Source organism: Hylobates moloch, unplaced genomic scaffold (genome assembly GCF_009828535.3).
Source record: "Hylobates moloch isolate HMO894 unplaced genomic scaffold, HMol_V3 SCAFFOLD_3, whole genome shotgun sequence".
Taxonomy (NCBI): Eukaryota; Metazoa; Chordata; class Mammalia; order Primates; family Hylobatidae; genus Hylobates; species Hylobates moloch.
Window position 1 is genome coordinate 36,011,627 of NW_026652278.1, and position 23,513 is coordinate 36,035,139.

At 44.5% G+C, this 23,513-nt stretch overlaps 1 protein-coding gene across 1 annotated transcript in view; it reads right to left on the bottom strand.

Annotated features, from left to right (window-relative positions):
* PI4K2A (phosphatidylinositol 4-kinase type 2 alpha) overlaps positions 1-22,633 on the bottom strand; it is a 34,962-nt gene extending 12,329 nt beyond the window's left edge. The window contains exons 1-5 of the mRNA XM_032135048.2: positions 22,127-22,633; positions 12,161-12,361; positions 6,568-6,699; positions 6,014-6,167; positions 347-408 (exon numbers count right to left, since the gene is read on the bottom strand). Coding sequence (XP_031990939.1) covers positions 347-408; positions 6,014-6,167; positions 6,568-6,699; positions 12,161-12,361; positions 22,127-22,561 — 984 coding nt within the window. The 5' untranslated portion in view covers positions 22,562-22,633. The remainder of the gene's footprint in view (positions 1-346; positions 409-6,013; positions 6,168-6,567; positions 6,700-12,160; positions 12,362-22,126) is intronic.
* Positions 22,634-23,513: the final 880 nt, after the last annotated feature.

The following is a 23,513-nucleotide window of genomic DNA, read 5'->3' on the forward strand; positions in this document are numbered from 1 at the left end:
TTAAAAAGGGTAGAAATCAAATTTAAATAGGTTTGTTTAACGTAGTACTTCTCAGACCTTTACTATGCTACTGTGCAATAGGCAGCTCGAAGAAAGGAACAGAGTACATACTATGTTCCAAATTTACTTGACCCTTTCTTCATGCTATTCCTATTAACATGTGTCAGTAGGATGTCCTTGAAACACATATTGAGAAAAACTACACCAAATATTAACCTATTAATTTTAAACATATGCGCCCCCTGATTCTTCTGAACTTATATGAACTACATCTCTGACCATTTTATGTGTTTCTATATTATGCAAATACTCTTCATTCTCTTTAAGATTTATCTCAGTCTCTTACCCGAGAGCTAGAACTATCCATTGGACAGTCATATTTAATCAGCCAGTTGTCATTGCCTCGATCTGTGAACAGAAATATAAAGTTAGCAGAAAAAGGGGGATGATTTTCAATTTTTGTAATGGTGGACTAGGTATTCTGGACACTTGGACTAACCCTTCTACTGAGAATGACTACAAATGCTGGGTAAAACATTTTTAGATCTCTTTAAGGTACTGGAGATTTTAACAAGACCACAAAGAATTTAAGAGTGAAGATATGGGAGAGAAAGGAAATCCATGGGAGGAAGTGGAGCCCAGCACTGTGGCTTCTTTTCCCTTAGAGCACCTGCCAATTTGGAAAGAGCTGGCTAAGAGCTTGAGAGGTACAACAATTATAAGAGCCTTGTGGAGCTAGAGAGACAAAAACTATAATCCAGTGACTGATCAGGGGTAAAGGACCCTCGTATATCATCTATGCTTTGGGTTAAGACCTGAAGCACTACACCTTAGAAATACACCAAGCTCCCCTCAACACCGAAATTAAAGTGATACTGGATTGCTAGTGCCCTAGATGCTTGCCAAAAGAAATCTTCCTCCAGACAGGATTTACAATGACATCTTAGGCCTTCATACAGCTCTACGATTTCTGATGGGCAGTATTTGACAGTGAAAAACAACCAGGTACACAAAGAAACAAGATGACAGGAATAAAAACAAAGAGAAACAACTGAAAATTAAAACAGATCTGTAGGGGCTCCAAACAATAAAAATATACAGACTTTAAAATGTTCACAACAAAATCCTTAATATGTTTAAAAAGATAAAAGTCAAGATTAAGAATATCAGCAGAGGCTGTACCTGAAATCTCAGCATTTTGGGAGGCTGAGGAGGCAGAGAATCACTTGAGGCCAGGAGTTCAAGACCAGCCTGGGCAAAATAGCGAGATCCCATGTATAAACAAATTGTAAATAAGATTAGCCAGGTGTGGTGGTACGTGCCTATAGTCCCAGCTACTTGGGAGGCTGAGGCAGGATAGCTTGAGCCAAGAGTTGGAGGCTGCTGCAATGAGCTATGATCATACCACTGCACTCTAGCATAGGCAACAGAGTGAGACCCTGCCTCCAAAAAAAAAAAAAAAATCAAACCTGAATTTGATCAAGCCTTTAAACTCAAGCAGTAAAGTTACAGGAAATACAGAGAATGGAGGGTGCCAAATCCACAATGTGGACCTTCTATAGGGCAAATATCCAGTTTCTTCAACAAATAAAAGTCAAGGGGAAAAAAAAGATGTGAAACTTTCCCTAAATTGAAGACATTTAAGAAACATATTAACCTGGCCAGACACAGTGGCTCATGCCTGTAATCTCAGCACTTTGGGAGGCTGAGGTGGGAGGACTGCTTGAGCCCAGGAGTTTAAGACCAGCCTGGGCAACACAGTGAGATCCCATCTCCAAAAAAAAAACAGAAAAGAAAGCTATTAACCAAATGTAATATGTGGACCTTTATATCATGATTTCAACAAGCCAATTATAAAAATCATTTTTTTATGAGACAACTGGGGTAATCTGAACACTGATGGGACATTACATACTGATTATACTGAAAAAAAAAGTCTTTATCTCTTCAAGAACATATGGAGGTATCTATGGATGCTATAAAATGATGTCTCAGATTTGTTTTAAAATAATCCAGCAGTGGCCAGGCGTGGTGGCTCACACCTGTAATCCCAGCACTTTGGGAGGCCGAGGCGGGCAGATCACGAGGTCAGGAGATCGAGACCATCCTGGCTAACACGGTGAAACCCTGTCTCTACTAAAAACACAAAAAATTAGCCGGGTGTGGTGGCAGGCGCCTGCAGTCCCACCTACTCAGGAGGCTGAGGTAGGAGAATGGTGTGAACCTGGGAGGCGGAGCTTGCAGTGAGCCAAGACTGGGCCACTGCACTCCAGCCTGGGCGACAGGGTGAGACTCCGTCTCAAAAAAAAAAAAAAATCCAGCAGTTCCAGTCAAAGCCTTAGTTGAAAAAAAAAAAAAATCCAGCAGGGATGGGGGTAGCAGGAAGTGAGACCTTACATAGTAACTGTTGAAGGTGGTTACAAGTACATGGGGTTTATTATACAAGTCTCTCTACTTTTGTGTATTTTGAAATTTTCCTACTAACCAGCTAAAAAATTATTTTAAGTAAACTATGGGTCAGAGAAGAAATGAACAATGGAAATTAGAAAATATAGTCTCCATCTATAAACTGAGGGGATAGAAAAATTTTCAATATATTTTATAATGATTGATTACAGTGAAAAAAAAAAAAACATTTGTAAGATACACCTAAACTATGCTTAAGATGAAATTAAAGTCTGAAGTGCATATATTAGAAAAGAAGAAGCCGGGCTCAATGGCTCACACCTGTAATCCCAGCACTTTGGGAGGCCAAGGCGGGCAGATCACGAGGTCAGGAGTTCAAGACCAGCCTGACCAATATGTTGAAACCCTGTCTCTACTAAAAATACAAAAATTAGCTGGGCGTGGTGGCATGCACCTGTAGTCCCAGCTACTCGGGAGGCTGAGGCAGGAGAATCACTTGAACCCAGGAGGTGGAGATTGCAGTGAGCCAAGATCACACCACTGCTATCCAGCCTGGGCGACAGAGCGAGACTCCGTCTCAAAAAAAAAAAAAAGAAAAGGAATGGAAAGGAGAAAAGCTAAAAATCAATACTCTTAAGAGAGAGGATTCTGGGGAGATGGTGGAGTAGGAAACAACAGAAATCTGTCTCCCCACGTGGACAACAATTGTAGTGGCAAAAATCTGTCTGATGTAATTATTTTGGCGCTCTGGACTCTGTGGAGGGCCTGCAACTTGCAGGGGAAAGCCTGGACAGTAAATTGCGGTTAATTTCATTCAATTTTGGCTCTTAGCCCCACAAGCAGCTACCCACCCCCCACTCTTCAGCCACATGGCAGCCAGATGTGCACAACTTCCAGGAGCAGCTTGCAAATAGCTTGAGGGTGCCAAGGTGGGCAAAAAGGACCCTAACATCATAATGGTGAAAGACTGCAAGGTTTTCCTCTAAAATCAAGAACAATGAAAAGATGCCTGCTTTTACTTCTATTCAACATAGTACTGGAAGTCTTAGAGCACTGAAGCAAGAAAAAAGAAATAAAAAGCACCCAAATTGGAAAAAAAAAAAAAAAGAGGGAAAATTATGTCTGTTCATAGATATGATTGTGTGTGTGCATAACCCTAAAATTTCCACACACAAAACAAAAACTACTAGAACTAATAATTCAGCAAAGTAGCAGCATACAAAGTCAATCCACAAAAAAATCCGTTGCAAGCCAGGCGCAGTCATTCACACCTGTAATCCCAGCACTTTGAGAGGCTGAGGTAGGAGGATTGCTTGAGCCCAAGAATTCGAGACCAGTCTGGGCAACGCAGTGAGACCTCGTCTCTACAAAGAATTTAAAAACTAGCCAGGCGTGGTCCTCACACCCATAGTCCCAGCTACTCGGGAGGCAGAGGTAGAAGATCACTTGAGCCCAGGAGTCCGAGGCTGTAGTGAGCTATGATTGTGCCACTGCACTTCAGCCTGGACAATAGAGCATAAATCTGTCTCTTTAAAAAATAAAACTAAAGGCAACAGATTGAGAGAAAATACTTGCAAATTATATATCTGATATGAGACTAATAGCTAGATATACAGAGAACTTTAAACAAATGTATAGAGAACTCAACAATAACGACCAAAAAGAAAATTCAAAAATAGGCAAAGGACTTAAATAGACAACTCCAAAGAAGATATATGATTGGCCAATCAGCACATAAAAAGATGCTTAACATCACTAATCATTAAGGAAATGCAAATCAAAACTATAAGATAACATCTCACACCCATCAGGATGGTTACTATCAAAACAACAGAAAACATTCAGCAGAATGCAGATTAAATATGAAAAGGAAAAAACAGAAAACAGTAAGTGCTGGCGAGACATTGGAAAGAACCCTCGTGTGCTGTTGGTGGGAATGTAAAATGGCACAGCTGCTGTGGAAAACAGTATGGTGGTTCCTCAAAAAATTAAAAATAGAATTACCATATATGATCCAGTAATTCCACTTCTGGATATATACTCAAAAAAACTGAAAGCAGGGTCTTGAAGAGATATTTGTACACCCATGTTCATAGTAGCATTGTTCGTAATAGCTAAAATGCAGAAGCAACCCAAGTGTTCACTGAAAGATAAATGGATAGACAAAACGTGGTATATACAGAAAATGGATCAGTATTTATCCTTAAAAAGGAAGGAAATTCTGATACATACTACATCATAGATGTACCTTGAGGACGTTATGCTAAGTGAATAAGCGAATCACCAAAAGACAAATACTATACTATTCCACTTATATGAGGTACTTAGAGTAGTCAAAATCATAGAAACAGAAAACAGAATGATGCTTGCCAGGGACGTGGGGAGGGGGAATGAAGAGTTACTGTTTAATGAGTATAGAGCTTCAGTTTTACAAGATGAAAAGAGTTCTGGAGGCCAGGCGTGGTGGTTCATGCCTGTAATCCCAGCACTTTGGGACACCGAGATGGGTGGATCACCTGAGGTCGGTTCAAGACCAGCCTGGCCAACATGGTGAAACCCCATCTCTATAAAAACACAAAAATTAGCCAGGCATGATGGCGGGTATCTGTAATTCCAGCTACTCGGAAGGCTGAGGTGGGAAAATCACTTGAACCCAGGAGGCAGGGGTTGCAGTGAGCTGAGATCGCGCCATTGCACTCCAGCCTAGGTGACAGAGCAAGACTCGGTCTCAACGACAACAAAAAAGAGCTCTGGAGATGGATGGTGGTGACAGTTGCACAACAATATGAATGTACTTCATACTACTTTAAAATGGTTAAGATAATAAATTTTATGTTACATGCATTTTACTGTTTAAAATATCAGACAAAATATAGCTCCAATAAGGTGAATTTAAAGACTTTTTTTTTTTTTGGAAACAGAGTCTTGCTCTGTCACCTAGGTTAGAGTGCAGTGGTGCAATTCTGACTCACTGCAACCTCCGCCTCCCAGGTTCAAGCAATTCTCCCACCTCAGCCTCCTGAATAACTGGGACTACAGGTGCGTGCCACCACACCTGGCTAATTTTTGTATTTTTAGTAGAGATAGGGTTTCACCATGCTGTCCAGGCTGGTCTGGAACTCCTGGCCTCAAATGATCCGTCCACCTTGGCCTCCCAAAGTGCTGAGAGTACAGGCATGAGCCACCGCGTCCAGCCTGAATTTAAAGACTTTTGTCCTCAATACATGTACATTTTACCAGGCTAGTTGAATTTAAATTGCACTGAAAAAAAATTTTTTTTAAATGTCAATGATCTAAACATCTACCTCAAGAAGTTACAGGAAGACAAAACTGTCCTGTTACAGGTCTTGAGGCTACGAGAATGACTAGGGATCAAGGGTAAGAGTACTCTTCACAGTGCTTTGGAAGAGCTAAGTGTCTTCTGTCTGGAACCAGGAAAGAGTGTAAGATAAAATGCAAATACTAACTCCAGGCCTCACCACTTCTGAAAACTACACATGATGTGTCTGGACCAGGCACTCTGACTCCCAAGCCTTGCAAGCCTCCAGGCCTCCCCATGCCTCAACACAGTCTGGCACAGGGCATGGGACCACCTGCAGGTGCTCACCAGTGTTGCGGATGATGTAATCCAGCACCACCAACCGCTCAAACTGGAGCAGTAGTTGCCGGTTAGTGTTCTCAGGAAGAGGTTCTGCTTCAAAACGTCGCAGCCAATAGTCTGCATCTTTGTAGCCTTCAACAAAGAGCTGGAATGAACCAACCTGGAACCAAGAGGAACAAAGGTTTTTCCCTACTGCCCAAATCCAAAGACCTTTGGAGTATATGCCAGATACCCATTAAGGCCCTATGGAGTTTGTATCAGAGAAGGAAAACTTTTCAAGATCTTTACTTCCTCATTTCTTGCAAGTACAGGAGGAAAGAGATGTAACAGTGATCATCCATCCAAATTAAAGAACCTATCCAAATGAACCAGAGGAGTAAAGTGAAAAGTTAGGTCTCAACTTTTCAAACCTTAGCCACTTGACAGAAATGAGGAAGACAGGATCCTCAGGGCAGGTTATTCATGTGCCCATATTTGAGTTGTAGGCACCTTGCTTCACCACCTGGATGACTATGTCACTATAAATCATGACCCTTGATAAGCCAGAGGTGCGTCTATACCTTTGGTGGTAGCCCGATGCGGTTAAACCGCTGTCCAACTTTTGGCACTTTCTCTAGTGCAAGCCGCTTGCCCCTGGACTTCACTCGGTCAATGGCACTATAGTTGAAGGTCTCACTGGCCAGGTATACTACCTACAGTGAAAGAGAAGAGATACTAAGGTTAGAGTCAAGTTTAAGGAACCAGAACACTATGGCAGAGAATAAATACCTTGATGTTCACAAGTAATATTCCTCTTCCAGGGCACAGAAAGAATACATTTCTCAGCCTTCCCAGCAACTAGGAGAGGGAAGATAACTAGTTGGGGCCAATGAAATAATGACAAAATTATGTATGTACAACACTTCCACTGTTGGCAACTAAAATCTCCCACAATTCTTAATTCACATTCCCCAGTCTGTGCAGCTAGGAAAGAAGGGCTGGGAAATAGCAGAGCCACACCATGGAAGAACCTCGGATACCTTGTAACTACAGGAGTGATGTGGTATCTAGGAGAGCTGCCTATCTGGCATGAGTCTGAGATGTAATCAAGAAATACACTCCTGGCCAGGCGTGGTGGCTCACACCTGTAAACCCAGCACTCTGGGAGGCCGAGGTGGGCAGATCACTTGAGGTCAGGAGTTCGAGACCAGCTGGCCAACATGGTTAAACCCCGTCTCTACTAAAAATACGAAAAAAAAAATTAGCCAGGCATGGTGGTGCACGTCTGTAATCCTAGATACTTCAGAGGCTGAGGTGGGAGGATGGCTTGAACCTCAGAAGCAAAGGTTGCAGTGAGCCGAGATCACACCACTGCACATTCTATCCTGGGTGACAGAGGGAGACTGTCCAAAAAAAGAAAAAAAAAGAAATACAATCCAATTGTATTAAACCACTGAGATTTAAGGGTTGTTACAGCAGCTAGTATGAAGTACAAGGATTAACACTGTCATCTCCTGGGTTAGATTAGGCCAAATGCCCATTTTATTTCCAGAGACAAACAATTTACTCTGTACCCCTTTATTTCCTTTTGAATTTTTTTTTTTTTTTTTTTTTTTTAAGACAGAGTCTCACTCTGTTGCCCAGGCTGGAGTGCAGTGGCGCAGACTCGGCTCACTGCAACCTCCAAGTCCCGCATTCAAGCGATTCTCATGCCTCAGCCTCCCAAGTAGCTAGGATTACAGGTGTGTGCCACCACTCCTGGCTAATTTTTGTATTTTTAGTAGAGAGAGGGTTTCACCATGTTGGCCAAGCTGGTCTTGAACTCCTGACCTCAGGTGATCCTCCCACCTCAGCCTCCCAAAGTGCTGGGATTACAGGCATGAGCCACTGTTCCCCGGGCCCTTTTGAATTTTTTCACTTTGTGAAATTATGTGTATTCAAAACATAAACATTAAAATTGGTTTTCATTTTAATTAACTGCTATTTTTATGTATAGGCTATATACTGTAATCCTGGCTGCCTCTGAGGAAGGAAACTGAATGGCCAAGAGATAGGGGTAGCAGGGAGTCTGAATTACTTTTCTCTGTTTACCCTATGTGCCTTCTGATTTTTGTACTAGATGCATGCATTACTTACTCTAAAAAAAATTTTTATGGGCCATCAATATTATACTTGATTTAAGTCAAATTGCAGTAACATAACTGTAATCCACATATGCATCTATTGTCACACTTATCGCATTGTCTTGTAATTATCCATTTGTATATCTAACTCCTCCCTTAAAACTAATGAGATTTGAGGAGGTGGAGAACATCTTATTTATATTAGCATCCACAGCACCTAACACAGTAGCTGGCATATGCTCATTAAATATTTATTAAGTAAATGAAGAAGGAGTTACAAGCTTCTTTCAGAGACAGCAACAAGTGAGTTTTAGCATGTAAATACCTAAAATCAAACTTACAAGAAAGGTGTTTTCCTAAACCTTGTAAAATTTATTACAAATAACTATTTTTTTCCCATGAACCTGAGAGGCAAAATAACTGCCTCTCATCTATCGCTCCATGCTACCATCTAGTATTAATAGAGTACCTAAAATGGATGTGCATGGTACTGTAGGAGGCACTCCCTGCCTTACAAATCAGAAAACTCAGGCATAGGAATGAAGGAAAAAGAGCTTTCCTAAGGCTACCTTGCCAGTGTCCACAGTGAAACTCCTGGCTCTCTCAAGCCATAAATCCCTTTTTGCCCCCATCATATTTATTTTCTATCATTCTTCCTAATAAACCACTTTTTCCCCGTGACTAATGAAACTATCATAACCTGAAACCTCATAGGAGCAGAGAGCAGAGACAGCCAGTGAGTGAGAATTAGAGCCTTACCATTTGAAGTTCCAATGCAATGTGAGCCCTGTTTCTATAATGACAGACGCTCGATCAACTGGATAGAATCCTGTCACAAGAGTTGAGGAGACAGGAAGAGGAGTCCTCTTACTATTCTCCAGCAGCTATATGTTAAGCTTCCAAAGTTCTGTCTCATCTCAGTCTCATGGAAGACAAGTCTCGCTCTGTTGCCCAGGATAGAGTGTGGTGGCACAATCTCAGCTCACTGCAACCTCTGCCTTCCAGGTTCAAGCGATTCTCCTGCCTCAGCCTCCCAAGTAGCTGGGATTACAGGCACGCACCACCATGCTCAGCTAAGTTTTGTATTTTTAGTAGAGACAGGGTTTCACCATGTTGGCCAGGCTGGTCTCGAACTCCTGACCTCAGGTGATCCACCCACTTAGGCCTCCCAAAGTGCTGGGATTACAGGCGTGAGCCAGCAAGCCCAGCCAAGACAAGTATTTTGGTTGTTGCTGACTTTCTGATGCAAAAGATCCTCAGGCCTCATGAAGGTTCTCTAACAGGGAAAGAGGAAGACCAGAGATAGGGATGAAAGGGATTGTGGGGGTGACACTAACGATTAGAATAGCTGATAAAAAATATCACAGGCTAACATATGGAGGGTTTACGTTGTGCCTGGCACTCACTCGGCTATGTGCTTCATATAGGCTGTCTTGTGTAATATTGATGGCCACTCTACAAAGTAGGAACTATTTATATCCCTATTTTTACAGTAAGGAAACTGAGCCTAGGGAGGTTACACGACTTGCCCAAGTGTTACACAAATCAAAAACTGCAGAGCAAGAATTCAAACTCAAGTCCTCTGATTCTTGGGCACCACACTCCAGAAGCACCAACAGAGCAGGCAGGCATAGGGCCAGGCACGGTCTGCTATCTGCCTAGTAAAGGAAGAAAACTACAGAGTGATAAGCAAGGAGAATTTAAAAGTTTCTAGAGTCTAAGAGGAGCCTAGTAGAAGCATTTCAGGTTAGGAGACTTAAGAACATTAATTATCATACAAGATGTTCAAAGCATGCTGTAAAACTATCCGCACAGAGAGGGAAAAGTAAGGCATAAAGAGAAAGAATGAGCTGTACAAAGCCAGGCAGTGAATTAGATGTAAAATGGGAACTAGAAGCCTGGTCAAACATTTTCTCGCTAGACCTGAAGTTGGGAGAACTTTGGTATTGTTTCTCATGATTTGATATTCATTTACTGACTCAGCTGGTATCTCATGAATGCTTACTATAAATATAGTATTTTGCTAGGTGCTGAGAGTGAGAGAGGAAATCTTCAGAAGTGGTCTCTGACTTCTACAACTTACAAACTAGTTGGCTAATTGTTTGGAGTTTAGTAGCAAAGGAGCAGACATGGTTAAATATCCACAATAGTCACATTTTCCTCTCAAACGGAAGGGAAGTTTCTATCTGCTGATCAATCTCTTTGCTCATAGAGTCTGCTATCTAAACCGGTGAAGAAATCTTCAAGGCTGGGCATGGTGGCTCACATTTGTAATCCCAGCACTTTGGGAGGCCAAGGCAGGAGGATAGCTTGAGCCCAGGAGTTCAAGACCAGCCTGGGCAAAACAGGGAGACCTTGTCTCTACAAAAAATTAAAAAAAAAAAAAAAAATTAACAGGCATGGTGGCACATGCCCATAGTCCCAACCTGAGAGGCTGAGGTGGGAGGACTACTTGAGCCTGGGAGGTCAAGGCTGCAGTGAGCTGTGATTGTGCCACTGCACCCCAGCCTGGGCAACAGAGCAAGACCCTGTCTCTAAAAATAAGAAAGAAAAGAAAACTTTAAGCAGAGGGATTTTAATCTAGAGACATGCTCGCTGGGGGGTCAACAGATAGACTGCAACGTTTATGAACCATTGCCCTAAAATTATCCAGAAAACAATAATTGCAAATATATATACTTTTTCTGGAAAGGGGGTCTATAGGTTTCATCAGATTCTCAAAGAGTTATTTAATAAATAAATAAATTTAGTCTTAGTTATTTAGTAAATAATTAAATAAACTAGCATAGATTAGTTAAAACTAAGCACAGAGCCAGGATTGTTGAGATGACTCAGCAGCCTCAGGGCATCAGATGAGAGTTCCACCTAAGTTGTTACTAAACCCCAGATAGCCACGTACTCAGTGAATGATGTGTCCGGACATGTTCATATGCTGACCAGTAGATTCCTTCCCCTCATAATCCTTGTTGAGTTTCATGGAATACCTTGTAGTGCAGGGGTTCTTAGCCTGGTGTCAGTAAACTCCCTGAAATTTTATGCAATAAATTCTGTATTCAAGCATATTGGTGGGGGTGGAGGTGGGGGTGAGGGGAGACCTCAACTATGTCTATAACACATACAAGATGTGTATGAATCCATTCCAAGTGTGAGTCTGCCTGGATCTGGCACCCCTATTTTGATATGTTCAGACAAGTCCCAAAATTCCACAGCATAAAGATAAGTTAGAAAAATTCCATGTCAAGCCGGGCGCGGTGGCTCACGCCTGTAATCCCAGCACTTTGGGAGGCCAAGGCGGGCGGATCACGAGGTCAGGAGATCGAGGCCATCCTGGCTAACACAGTGAAACCCCGTCTCTACTAAAAATACAAAAAAAATTAGCCGGGTAAGGTGGTGGGCGCCTGTAGTCCCAGCTACTCAGGAGGCTGAGACAGGAGAATGGCGTGAACCCCCGGGGGGCGGAGCCTGCAGTGAGCCGAGATCGTGCCACTGCACTCCAGCCTGGGCGACAGCGAGACTCTGTCTCAAAAAAATAAAAAAATAAAAAAATAAAATAAATTTTAAAAAAAGAAAAATTCCATGTCAGTTCCCTGTAGGGTTCAGGCCAGACCATTGCTCTAACCCTCAGCCTGTCCTAAAGTCTTCCTTGTCAGACCCTGCAGAAGTGCTTAACTGTCATCAGCCAGTCCTAGACTGTATCGAAATGCTGGGATGGCTCAGAAGTCTGAGAGTAAGCCACAAAGTCACTAGGTTTCTAACTAGCTTGGGGTTAGCTGGGATTCAAAGACCAAGGGAGCCATAAACATGCAGTAGAAGCTTGTGAATTTCCTAAAATTGTATGCGCAAAGTTGTGTGTGTATCCTTCAAAAGATAGCCTTATCAGATGATCAAATCACGAGCCTAAGCCTGCCATCCTCCCGAAAAAAGATCGAGAACCCAGACCTAGGGTATAAATGACCCCACTGGACCCAAGGTCCCACTAACATGTAGCAGGGCTTAGGCCCCAGGAAAACTGTGGCCAGGCAGTAAGGCTTCCTGGAGATGAGTCACTGACCTTTGTACGGGGAACAATGTTGAGTTCCAGTTTTTGGTCCACCAGGCTGGCCCCTGCCTCTGACAGATAGCCCTGGTTGAGGACAAGGCAGTCACGGCCAAAGCAGCAGGGACAGCACAGCTTCTGCAGCCACTTGGTCCACTTAGGATTAAGATGCCCATAGGGCTCTTCATTCTTGGGTTTGAAGACAGCAATGATCCTCTACAAAGACAAAAGAAAAAGAGGATGTTAAATCCAAGTTGACTGAAATAGCCCACAGACCAAGTCAGCAGGAATCTAGAAAGAAATGAGAGGGCATAGGCAGACAATTCCTACTTACAGTCAGACTCAGGTTTCTCCCAGTTGGTAAGGGGAAGACACCAGCTCGTGTGTGCAGCTAAGAGACCCACTGCTAGAAAGGGTTGTGGCCAAAGAACATATTAAGTCTTTTCTTTCTTCCTTGCTCCTTTATCCCTCTTCTCCATCTCTTTTCCCTCATATAAGTACCTACCTCTAACTCTGTGCTTCAAACAAACAAGGTAAATGGATTACTACATTTCTAGGAGCAAGATATAGAAGCAGGCCAGGTACAAGGGCTCATGCCTGTAATCCCAGCACTTTGGGAGGCCAAGGCGGGCGGATCACTTGAGGCCAGGAGTTTGAGACCAGCCTGGCCAACATGGCAAAACCCTGTCTCTACTAAAAATACAAAAAGTAGCTGGGCGCGGTGGTGCACACCTGTAATTCCAGTTACTTGGGAGGCTGAGGCACAAGAATCACTTGAACCCATGGGGCAGAGGTTGCGGTGAGCCTAGATTGCCCCCACTATATTCCTCACCCTGGGCGACCGAGCGAGACCCTGTCTCATTAAAAAAAAAAAAAAAAAAAGGTACAGAAGCCAATTCAGTGGTAGATGCTGAGTCACTGGCAGCATCTAATGCCAATACGGTACTGCTTCCTGCCCTCCAGAAAAATACAATATCCTAATGCACATATCGTAATGTGCATTAGGCTGAGGTGGGTGGATCACAAGGTCAGGAGATCAAGATGTTAGCATCCTGGCTAACATGGTGAAACCCCGTCTCTACTAAAAATACAAAAAATTAGCTGGGCGTGATGGCAGGCGCCTGTAGTCCCAGCTACTCGGGAGGCTGAGGCAGGAGAATGGTGTGAACCCGGGAGGCGGGTTCACTCTAAAGTAATCTTTCCCCAAAAAAATGAGGAATTAACTTATCACAGGTTATATGTTCTCTTTTTTTGCATGCACCCCTGCCCTATTTATCCTACGGGATCTTTCTGTATGTGGTATGCCAGAAATTTAACACCATAAACTCTAATTTCCAAAGTTACATATATGCACACTGTTGTTCTGCATCAATTACAGAAAGACTAAAAACTTTACCAACTGGAAGGAAGTAAAGAAGGTATTATGGGCCGGGCATGGTGGCTCACGCTTGTAATCCCAGCACTTTGGGAGGCTGAGGTGGGCGGATAACCTGAGGTCAGGAGTTCGAGACCAGCCTGGCCAACATGGTGAAACCCTGTTTCTACTAAAAATATAAAAATTAGCTGGGCATGGTGGCATGCACCTGTAATCCCAGCTACCCGGGAGGCTGAGGCAGGAGAATCACTTGAACCCAGGAGGTGGAGGTTGCAGTGAACTGAGATCACGCCACTGCACTCCAGCCTGGGTGACGAGATCAAGCCTCTGTCTCAAAAAAAAAAAAAAAAAAAAAAAAAAAAGCTATTATGGAATGAGGTTAAGGAAATTCCTTCATCAATGATGAAGGGATTTCCTCTCGCAGCCTTATTATCCAAAGAGAAAAATCACAGCAGGAAAAAGACTCTGCTACTTGGTTAGAATGAAGCCCTCTTAAGTAATTCTGATAGGCAAGAAACCAGGACATGAGATGCCACACAGATTAAACCCATCTTCTATAGCAGACAGTAACTTAATCTTCTAAGGTCTTTGGAAATATGGGATGCCTAGAAACTATGGCCCTCCCTCCTGAGTGTTTTCTTCAACAGGCCAGTCAGCCCTCTGAGGTTGTTTTACATTCATCTAATTCCCTCCAGTCCCCAAACTGGTAATTCAAGGGAAAAAAGCAAATATGCTATCCAAGTGATTCATCCTCATATCATATGACTCTTCTTGTCCCCTCACCCCACAGCCTACTCAAACTAGTCTGGGTCATAAGACATTTTCCTGTGGGTGTCACTTCCTGAATAGCAGGTCACAGCAGACAACATACACCCATCTGCTTTCACCAACTCAGTACTCATATTAGGAACTGGCTAAGTCCATGTTGCTAACAATAACTGGTCGATCTTGAAGCCAGCTCCTTTAAAAATGCCTTCCAAGGATTTGAGAGGACAAGAAAAATACAGAACTCCTCCTTCTCCCTCCAAAAAGAATCAATTTATTCTTAAAGACAAACTAACTTATTTACTGGCAAATGCAAAATGCATATATTCACATCCTAAGTCTTCAGAATTACTTTCTTATCCAAAGCAGCTAGCTAGAGGCCTCAGCAGTCTTCTCTGTCTCTGCTCCCCTGGAACCCCAGCCTCTGAATAACAAAGCAGCAGTAGCAACAGGCTCACAACTCAGAGAATGACTGACGAGTCCACTGTAACCCTCCGGAACCTGGACAGGGAAACCAAAAGGCAACTTGAAGCATGTCCCAGAACGCAACAGTCAGTTCAACTGAGGCACATTATGGAGTTCAGTAAGCTCGTTCCCAATGAAAGGGAGGCCAAGACACTCCTACTACTACTGGGGGCTGAAAAATACCAGGGCTAAGGCCAACTGGTAAGTACTTATACCTAAAGACAGAAAAGGTTGAGCATAGTGGCTCATGCCTATAAGCCCAGCACTTTCAGAGGATGAGGCCGGACTGCCTGAGGCCTGGAGTTTGAGACCAGGTTGGGCAATACCACAAGACTCTGTCACTAATTTTTAAAAATTAGCCGGGAATCATGCCTGTAATCCCAGCACTTTGGGAGGCCAAGGTGGGCGGATCACCTGAGGTCAGGAGTTCGAGACCAGCCTGACCAACATGGAGAAACCCCATCTCTACTAAAAATACAAAATTAGCCAGGCATGGTGGCACATGCCTGTAGTCCCAGCTACTCGGGAGGCTGGGGCAGGAGAATCACTTGAACCTGGGAGGTGGAGGTCGCAGTGAGCCAAGATCATGCCACCGCACTCCAGCCTGGGCAATAAGCGAAATACCATCTCAAAAAAAAAAAAAAAATTAGCTAAGTGTGGTGGTATGCACCTGTAGTCCCAGCTACTCGGTGGGGAGAATCCCTTGTGCTTAGGAGATAAAGGCTGCAGTGAGCTAGGAGCATGCCACTGCACTCTAGCCTGGGTGACAGAGCAAGACCCCATCTCTAAAAAAGAAAAATTAAACAACAACAACAACAAAAAAGAAAGCAGAACTTGAAGGCCAAGATTGCAGTCAAGTGTCATTTAAAGACTGACCTCTCAAACATCTTGATTTCCTTCTACCATAAGGAGAATAAGAAGCATTTCAGTGACTCCAAAAGCATGAGTAATTATGGTTATGCAATAGTACAGGGGTTTCACTAAAGAATACTGCCTGGACTAATCAATGAGGGAATGTTAGAGTATGAAGAATGGAGGAACAAAAGGGCATTCAGACAGAAGGGGAGACAAGTGCCTTTCAGGACTAAGTGTAGGCCTCAGTTCAATTCAATTATGTTAGCATTTGCTCAGGACCTAGCCTGTGGAGAATGATGTGCAAGCATTCTGCAGGCATTTGGTGGCTTTCCTAGACAGAGAGGTAAAATAGCCTCTGGCCTAATTTCCAATGTTCACTTCATAAAATCAACTATGCTACTGAATAATCAAGAATACCCTCCTCGTTCATGGAGAACAAACTCTAAAACCACTCATATTGGAAAGACACCCACTAGTATTTAGCTGGAAAAGAAAATGACTACTGCCTAATTTTTCCTCACCATCCACTTTCTTCTTTAATAGATTTTTGTGGTTTTTTCTCTTCTTTAATAGATTTTCAATTCCTTCATTATATCTAGGAGAGAGCTTCAGTTTGATGCCAATATTATAAAACAACTTTTCTTAACACCCATTTACTAATCTCCCCTTTTAACAAAGGAGGGGTGAGGTACAGATAGCTTAAGCAGTAGCAGTCCATGAAGTTGGGAATAAAAACCAAATCACACAAGAAAGCAAGAGGCATGCACCAGCTGGTGTCAGATACCACAACCAATTACTGGAAACTGAGCCCAGTGCAGTGGCTCACACTTATAATCCCAGCACTTGGGAGGCCAAGGCAGGTGGATCATTTGAGGTCAGGAGTTCAAGACCAGACTGAGTAGTACCAGCTACTCAGGAGGCTGAGGCGGGAGAATCGCTTGAACCCAGGAGGTAGAAGTTGCGGTGAGCCAAGATCATACCACTGCACTCCAGCCTGGGCAACAGACAAAACAAACAAACAACAACAAAAAATTACTGGAACCTGGAACCCAGGGGGATTCCTATATCTAACCAGCAGTGACAAGAAGGAGGGTGTCATGCTATGCTAAAAGAGGTCCTTTCTCCAAGAACCTAAAACGTAAGACAGTTCAAGCATATCATTCATATTGCACAGTGAAATATACAGAAATGATATTTTATAAGTCTTAAAGTTTCGTAAAGTGGATAGTTCTCAAACTTTTTGGTCTCAGAAAGTTTAAACTCTTAAAAATTAGGCTGGGTGCAGTGGCTCATGCCTGTAATCCCAGTACTTTGGGAGGCCAAAGCGGGTAGATCACCTGAGATCAGGAGTTTGAGATCAGCCTGGCCAACATGGTGAAATCCCGTCTCTACTAATCATACAAAAATTAGCCGGGCATGGTGGTGGGCGCGCCTGTAATCCCAGCTACTCGGGAGGCTGAAGCAGGAGAATTGCTTGAACCCAGGAGACAGAGGTTGCCGTGAGTCGAGATCATGCCACTGCACTCTAGCCTGAGCGACAGAGTGAGACTCCATCTCAAAAAAAAAAAAATTATTAAGGACTCCAAAAAGCATTTGTTAATGTGGATAAAGGCTATATCTCATATCTTAGTATTCAATCTGTTTCAATATCACACATCATGTAGTCTCTGGAAATCTCCACTCTCCACTCATAAGTAAATGAGAATGAAAAAGGCAAATAAAATCTTAGAATTAATGATGAAAATAATTTTGACCTGTGGACCCCAAAAAGGAATTCCCAGAGGTCAAGATCCCTGGGCCACACTCTAAGAACTGCTGTATTCTATGGTATAGGTTGGATGAAAATAGCAGTCCTTGATTTAGCTATTTAGGTAGAGAAGCCTTATTTACAAGTTCATTCTTACAAAAGGGAGGGAAGGGCATGTCCAAATATATAAAACCATCCAGGCACAGTGGCTCACACCTGTAATCCCAACACTGGGAGGCCAAGGCTGCAATGAGCCAAGGTTGTGCCACTACACTCCAGCCTGGGCGACAGGGTGAGAAACTGTCTCAAAAATATATATATAATAAAATTATTTTACTAAAACGTTAAGAGGCAGTCAAGTTTGTATGTCATACATGTAGGTCTTGAGATTTTAAGCATCATCTACCAACTCTTTTTTTTTTTTTTTGAAATGGGGTCTCGCTGTCTCCCCCAGACTGGAGTGCAGTGGCACGATCTCGGCTCACTGCAAGCTCCGCCTCCCGGGTTCACGCCATTCTCCTACCACAACCTCCCGAGTAGCTGGGACTACAGGCGCCTGCCATCACGCCCAGCTAATTTTTTGTATTTTTAGTAGAGACGGGGTTTCACCATGTTAGCCAGGATGCTAACATCTTGATCTCCTGACTTTGTGATCCACCCACCTCAGCCTCCCAAAGTGCTGGGATTACAGGCGTGAGCCACGGCGCCCCATCTACCAACTCTTACAGCCTTATTCGATGCCATGTACCCCAAGAACCCTAATTCAGCAGTTAGTAGAAATGTTTTTAAAAACAAAACCCAAAACACTGTGATTGAGCTGCCCCCACTAAGTGCCAGGAACTACATTGGGGCTTTCATGTGTGATATGTCATTTAATCCTCTTAACCTAGTGAGTCACATGCTGTCCTATGATTCTTGGCAATGTGGAAATCTAGTATTACTCCACGCAAAAGAGAAAAAGCTCAAAAAATCCTTTTGCAGTTGAGTGAGCATGAGACCTGAAGCACAAGGAGGTAAGTGAGGGGGGTAATGTGTATCTAGCATTCTCCATCTGTTCCCGGACCCCACTGAGACAGAAACCATCCAAAATTGAGAAATGGGACCAGGGCTGTTATATTCAAGAATCTTTCAGACTGTCTAAGATCCAAAAGTGGCTGTCGCAGAAAGTGCTGGTTCTCCCAATCTGTTCCCCCTTGTTCCCTAGACACAAGACCCATGATTTTTACCTGGGCAAAAAAAGAAGAAAGACTACAGTTCCCTGCCACTACTACAGCTAAGTTTTAGACAATGGGATGTAAGTAGAAGAGTCTCCTACAACTTCTACAAAGTGCCTTAAAGGATGGGGGCATATTCGCCCTCCCCCTTTCCTTCTTCCAACTGACTGAAAAGCAGACAAGATGTTTGCAGCTTGAGCGGCCATCTTGGACCATGGAGTAGAAGCCACATTCTAAAGATGGCTGATCAGCTGGCAGGAAGAACCCTATGTCCCCAATAAAGTGAAATGTCATGCCAGCCCTGAGCATGCCTGAGCAGCTAGCCTATAAACTTCTTTTACATGAGGCGTAAATGAACCTTTTTTCAAGTCATCGTTATTTTAAAATATCTGTCACATATAGTCAAATTCAATACTAACCAATATAGTAGCTGAGAATTTAGAAATTCTTTTTGTTTTGTTTTGTTTTTGAGACGGAGTCTCACTCGGTCGCCCAGGCTGGAGTGCAGTGGTGCGATCTCAGCTCACTGCAACCTCCACCTCCCAGGCTCAAGCGATTCTCCTGCTTCAGCCTCCTGTGTAGCTGGGATTACAAGTGCCTGCCATAGTGCTCGACTAATTTTTGTATTTTTAGTAGAGATGGGGTTCCACCATGTTGACCAGGCTGGTCTTGAACTCCTGACCTCCAGTGATGCACCTGCCTCAGCCTCCCAAAGTGCTGGGAGTACAGGCGTGAGCCACCGCGCCTGGCCAGAATCTGGAAATTCTGATGACTGACTCTGAGGGAGCAAAGGACAGTGGTGAGAACATGAATTCCACAGCCAACCCGCCTGGGCCCAATCCTGCCTCTACCACTTACTAGGTGTGAGACCTTGGAAAAATTAGTTATACCATGGGCTTGTGTTGTCACCTGTGGGGATAATAACAGTACCTACCTCCAAGGGTGGTTATAAAGATTAAGTGAGTTAGTATTTGTAAAGCGCTTAAAGGAATATAGTAAATGCTATGTAAGTATTTGTTTAATAAAGTAAATACATTTGGAGGAGAGCCAAAGATGACAATTCCAACTACAGTAAGTCTGTGGGCCAGTCTAACCCACCGTAAGCATTTAGAAAGTGCCCTTTGCTCTAAATCACATTTTCTTCACTGGAAGCAGTATGAGTACATCAAAAAGTTTTGTCAGGGCATCTGTGTTTTGACATCCCCTATGAGAAAGGATAGTGGCCGGGAAATTTTAGAGACTGGAATCCCTAAATCACCAAGTAACATACCTATGGTCTGTCCTTCTCTGTGGCCTATATACTGAGATGGTAGTACTTTACCTGCCAGGTAGAATTAAGAGATCATATTACTCCCATCTGTCAAAGCACCAGCTCACTTCTCAGCTGACCTAACCCACTTCCAATGCAGCTCTAACAGTGTCATGAAAGAAAAACAAAAATATTCCTCCTTCTCCTGTACCTATCAAAGATAATCTTAGCCCCTTCTTACATTTGCCAACAAACTAAAAATACCCTCTGCCCGCAAAAAAAGGACAGACATGGTGGGTCACATCTGTAATCCCAGCACTTTGAGAGGCTGAGGCAAGAGGATCATTGCTTGAAGCCAGGAGTCTGAGACCAACCAGGGCAACATGGCGAGACTCTTGTCTCTACGAAAAATAATTTTTAGCTGGGTGTGGTGGCGCGTGCCTGTAGTCCCAGCTACTCGGAAGCTGAGTGGGAGGACCTTGAGCCCAGGATGTCAAGGCTGCAGTGAGCAGTGAGATTGCACCACTGCACTCCAGCCTGGGTGTCAGAGTGAGACCTTCTCTCTAAGAAAGAAAGAATGACAAGAAAAGGAAGGAAGGAAGGAAGGAAAGGAAAGGAAGGGAAAGGAAAGGAAAGGAAAGGAAAGGAAAGGAAAGGAAAGGAAAGGAAAGGAAAGGAAGAAAGAAAGCAAGCAAACATCTGGCTGACATGTAAACCTCAGGGCACTCATATTTCTTTGCTTCTAGAAATGATGGTTCCCACTTGAGCTTGCAAGCTCTTTTATTTAAGAAACGTGGAGGCTGGGCGCGGTGGCACGCCTGTAATCCCAGCGCTTTGGGAGGCCGAGGTGGGCAGATCACAAGGTCAAGAGATCGAGACCATCCTGGCCAACATGGTGAAACCTGGTCTCTACTAAAAATACAAACATTAGCTGGGTGTGATGGTGCACGCCTGTAGTCCCAGCCACTCAGGAGGCTGAGGCAGGAGAATTGCTTGAAACTGGGAGGCAGAGGCTGCAGTGAGCCGAGATCGCGCCACTGCACTCCAGCCTGGCGACAGAGCAAGACTCTGTCTCAAAAAAAAGAAAAAAAGAAAGAAAAAGAAACTTCGAAAGACTTATTACTCGCAAAGCTTTCCCCAACTCAGTTTATGTAAACTGAGAAACTGAGTTGATGGCAGAATTGTTCTCTAATTCTTGATTAATTCAGGGACAACTCAAACTCTGAGTGAATAACTAGATCATTCAATGAGCCGAACCAAGAGCTACAAGTAGCAGCCCGTCCTGGCCACTCAGGACTCCTATTAAAACAGCACCCTGGCCATCTAAAGAGTTCACACAGGAGAGATGTCAGGGAAAATCTGAGGAAATTTTACACCCATAATTTAAATAACAATACATCTTTCCAATGACCCATTCCAGCACACCTGAAAATTTCCCTGAAACTTCCCTGAAAACAGGGAAGACTTGGTATTTCTTAAATTCTGCAGTTCTCAAAAGGATAAAGGTCACTTCTCAGATGCCCTGGTCACTCCATGCCCCATCCTATCACCATCCTCCTTTATATACAGGCAGGGGACAAAATAAAGGTCGGCAAACATTCTGCCTTAGTTGAAAAGCAGGCTGTTGATCGCCCTGGGAGAGAAATGAAAGAAAAAGTAGCTGATGGCCCCATGTTTCTAAAACTCCAAGTTCTATCTAAACTTTGGAGCCGTCAAAAAGGATTTGAACCCTTTCCCAGAAGTGAGCAATAACCAGGGCAGATGAAACTGGTGAGTCCGCCCATTCTTTCTTCAATGTCTGTTAATAAGAGCTGGGACGGTGGCAGGGGACATCCTCAACATAGAAAGCTGGAAATGAATTCTCACATCCCCTGATGGGTCACCCATCCTCCTCCGTGAACAGCGATACACTGGTTCGGTCGGTCCAAAAAGAGAGAATAGGCCTAAAGCCCCAAATCTGTAAGTCGGCGATCGAATAGCAGTCCCAGTAGTGTGAAGCTAAGTACCCTACTAGAAAGCAGTCTCTGTCCAGCGGCGGATAGCCCCACCACACCGCCGAGCTCTCGGCCCGTATCTGGTCAATTTCCTCTTTTCATTTTCCGCTCACTCCTCCCCCACCAAGTAGATTCTTATTTATTTCTCCATTCCGCACAGCGTCCCCAGCTCCAGTCCTCAGTGGCATCCCTAAATCCTGCCAGGGGCTGGTACTGTGAAGTTTCTCCCTTCTCCCTCTGGCTGTGCGAAGCCCCCAACTTCCCAGGAGCGCCGCCGGCCCCCAGACCGCGGCAGCGGTCTCCACCCCCGCACTCACCCCCTGAGGGTCCTTGACGAAGTAACTTCCGCTGGAGCCCTGGTAGATGCGCTCGGGAAAGATGCAGCGCTCGATGGCCAGCTCGGCCTGCCGCACCACCACCTCGAACCCGGGATCCTCCGGGAACTCGTTCCGCTCGCGGTGGGCCTGAGCGGCGTGGGCTGCCGCCGCGGCCTGAGCGGCCAGAGCCTGGGCCTGCGCCGCCACGGTTTGGGTCTGGCCCTGGGCCGCCGCGCCTCGGGCCCTATCCAACAGTGGCTGCCGCTCCCGGTCGTGGCCCGGCGAGCCCGGCGGAGAGGGGCCCGAGCCGGCCGCCGCCGCCACTCGGACCGCGCCCCCGGGCACCTGCGGAAAGTGAGCGCCCGAGCCCGACGGGAAGGTGTAGTCCGGGGGTTGGGCCCGCTCGGGGGACACTAGTGGGCTCGTCTCGTCCATCCCTCAGACAGCCGGCTCCGGGACCCGGAGCGCTCCACTCCGCTGCGCTCGCGGCCGCGACCAATCCGTGACATCCCCCAGGCCCCGGCCGGCCAACCAGGTCGCGACGCCTCCTTGGCCCCGCCCCTAACCTTCCCTGTTTACTTGGCTACGAATAGGCACGGCTCCTCGCGCGCGAACAGTAGCCAATCAGAACATGCTCCTACGCAATCGCAGCCTCCGCATTTTTCTCCCCATCACCGTCTGTGAAGACTGCGCATGCTCCAGGACCCAACCTTGGGTCAGACACGCCCTCTGCTCCTACTATCCCAGCGCCGCGTTTAGTTTCCAGTCGGCTTACTGGACTTGGGCGCTTTCAAAACAGCATCTATCCTGTCAGTCACTCATTGAGTGCCTACTCTGAACGACTGTGAAATTGGAGGAATCTCATCTATGTATCCTCATTCATTCAGTCAGGCACTCATTCATTAATTGAGCACGTACTATGTTCTAAGTGCTAGGGAGACAGCAGTGAAGCAAAGAAACAAAGCTGCTGCTCTACCTCGATGAAAGGTTTTTTTTGGGGGGGGTGTTGTTTTTTGGGTTTTTCTTTTTTGGAGACAGAGTGATCTGTCTCCAAAAAAAAAAAAAAAAACGACAGGGGTCAGGTGATCTGCCCACCTCGACCTCCCAAAGTGCTGGGATTACAGGTGTGAGCCACTGCGCTTGGCCTGCAAGTAGGTTTTTAAAGGAAAAGAGGCAGTTCCTAACTTGTTTACCAAGAATTTACATTAAAATAACAAGTTATAGACAGGCTATACATTGTACTTTGTATCCCAAATTCGTATCTCAGTTGACCTAACATACTTCCAATGTAGATGTAACAGTGTCATGTTACACTTCAAGTTCACAGGAACTTGAAGGTAATGGGTGAAGTAGCCAGTCAGGATAAAATGTCTTAACAATTGCCTCC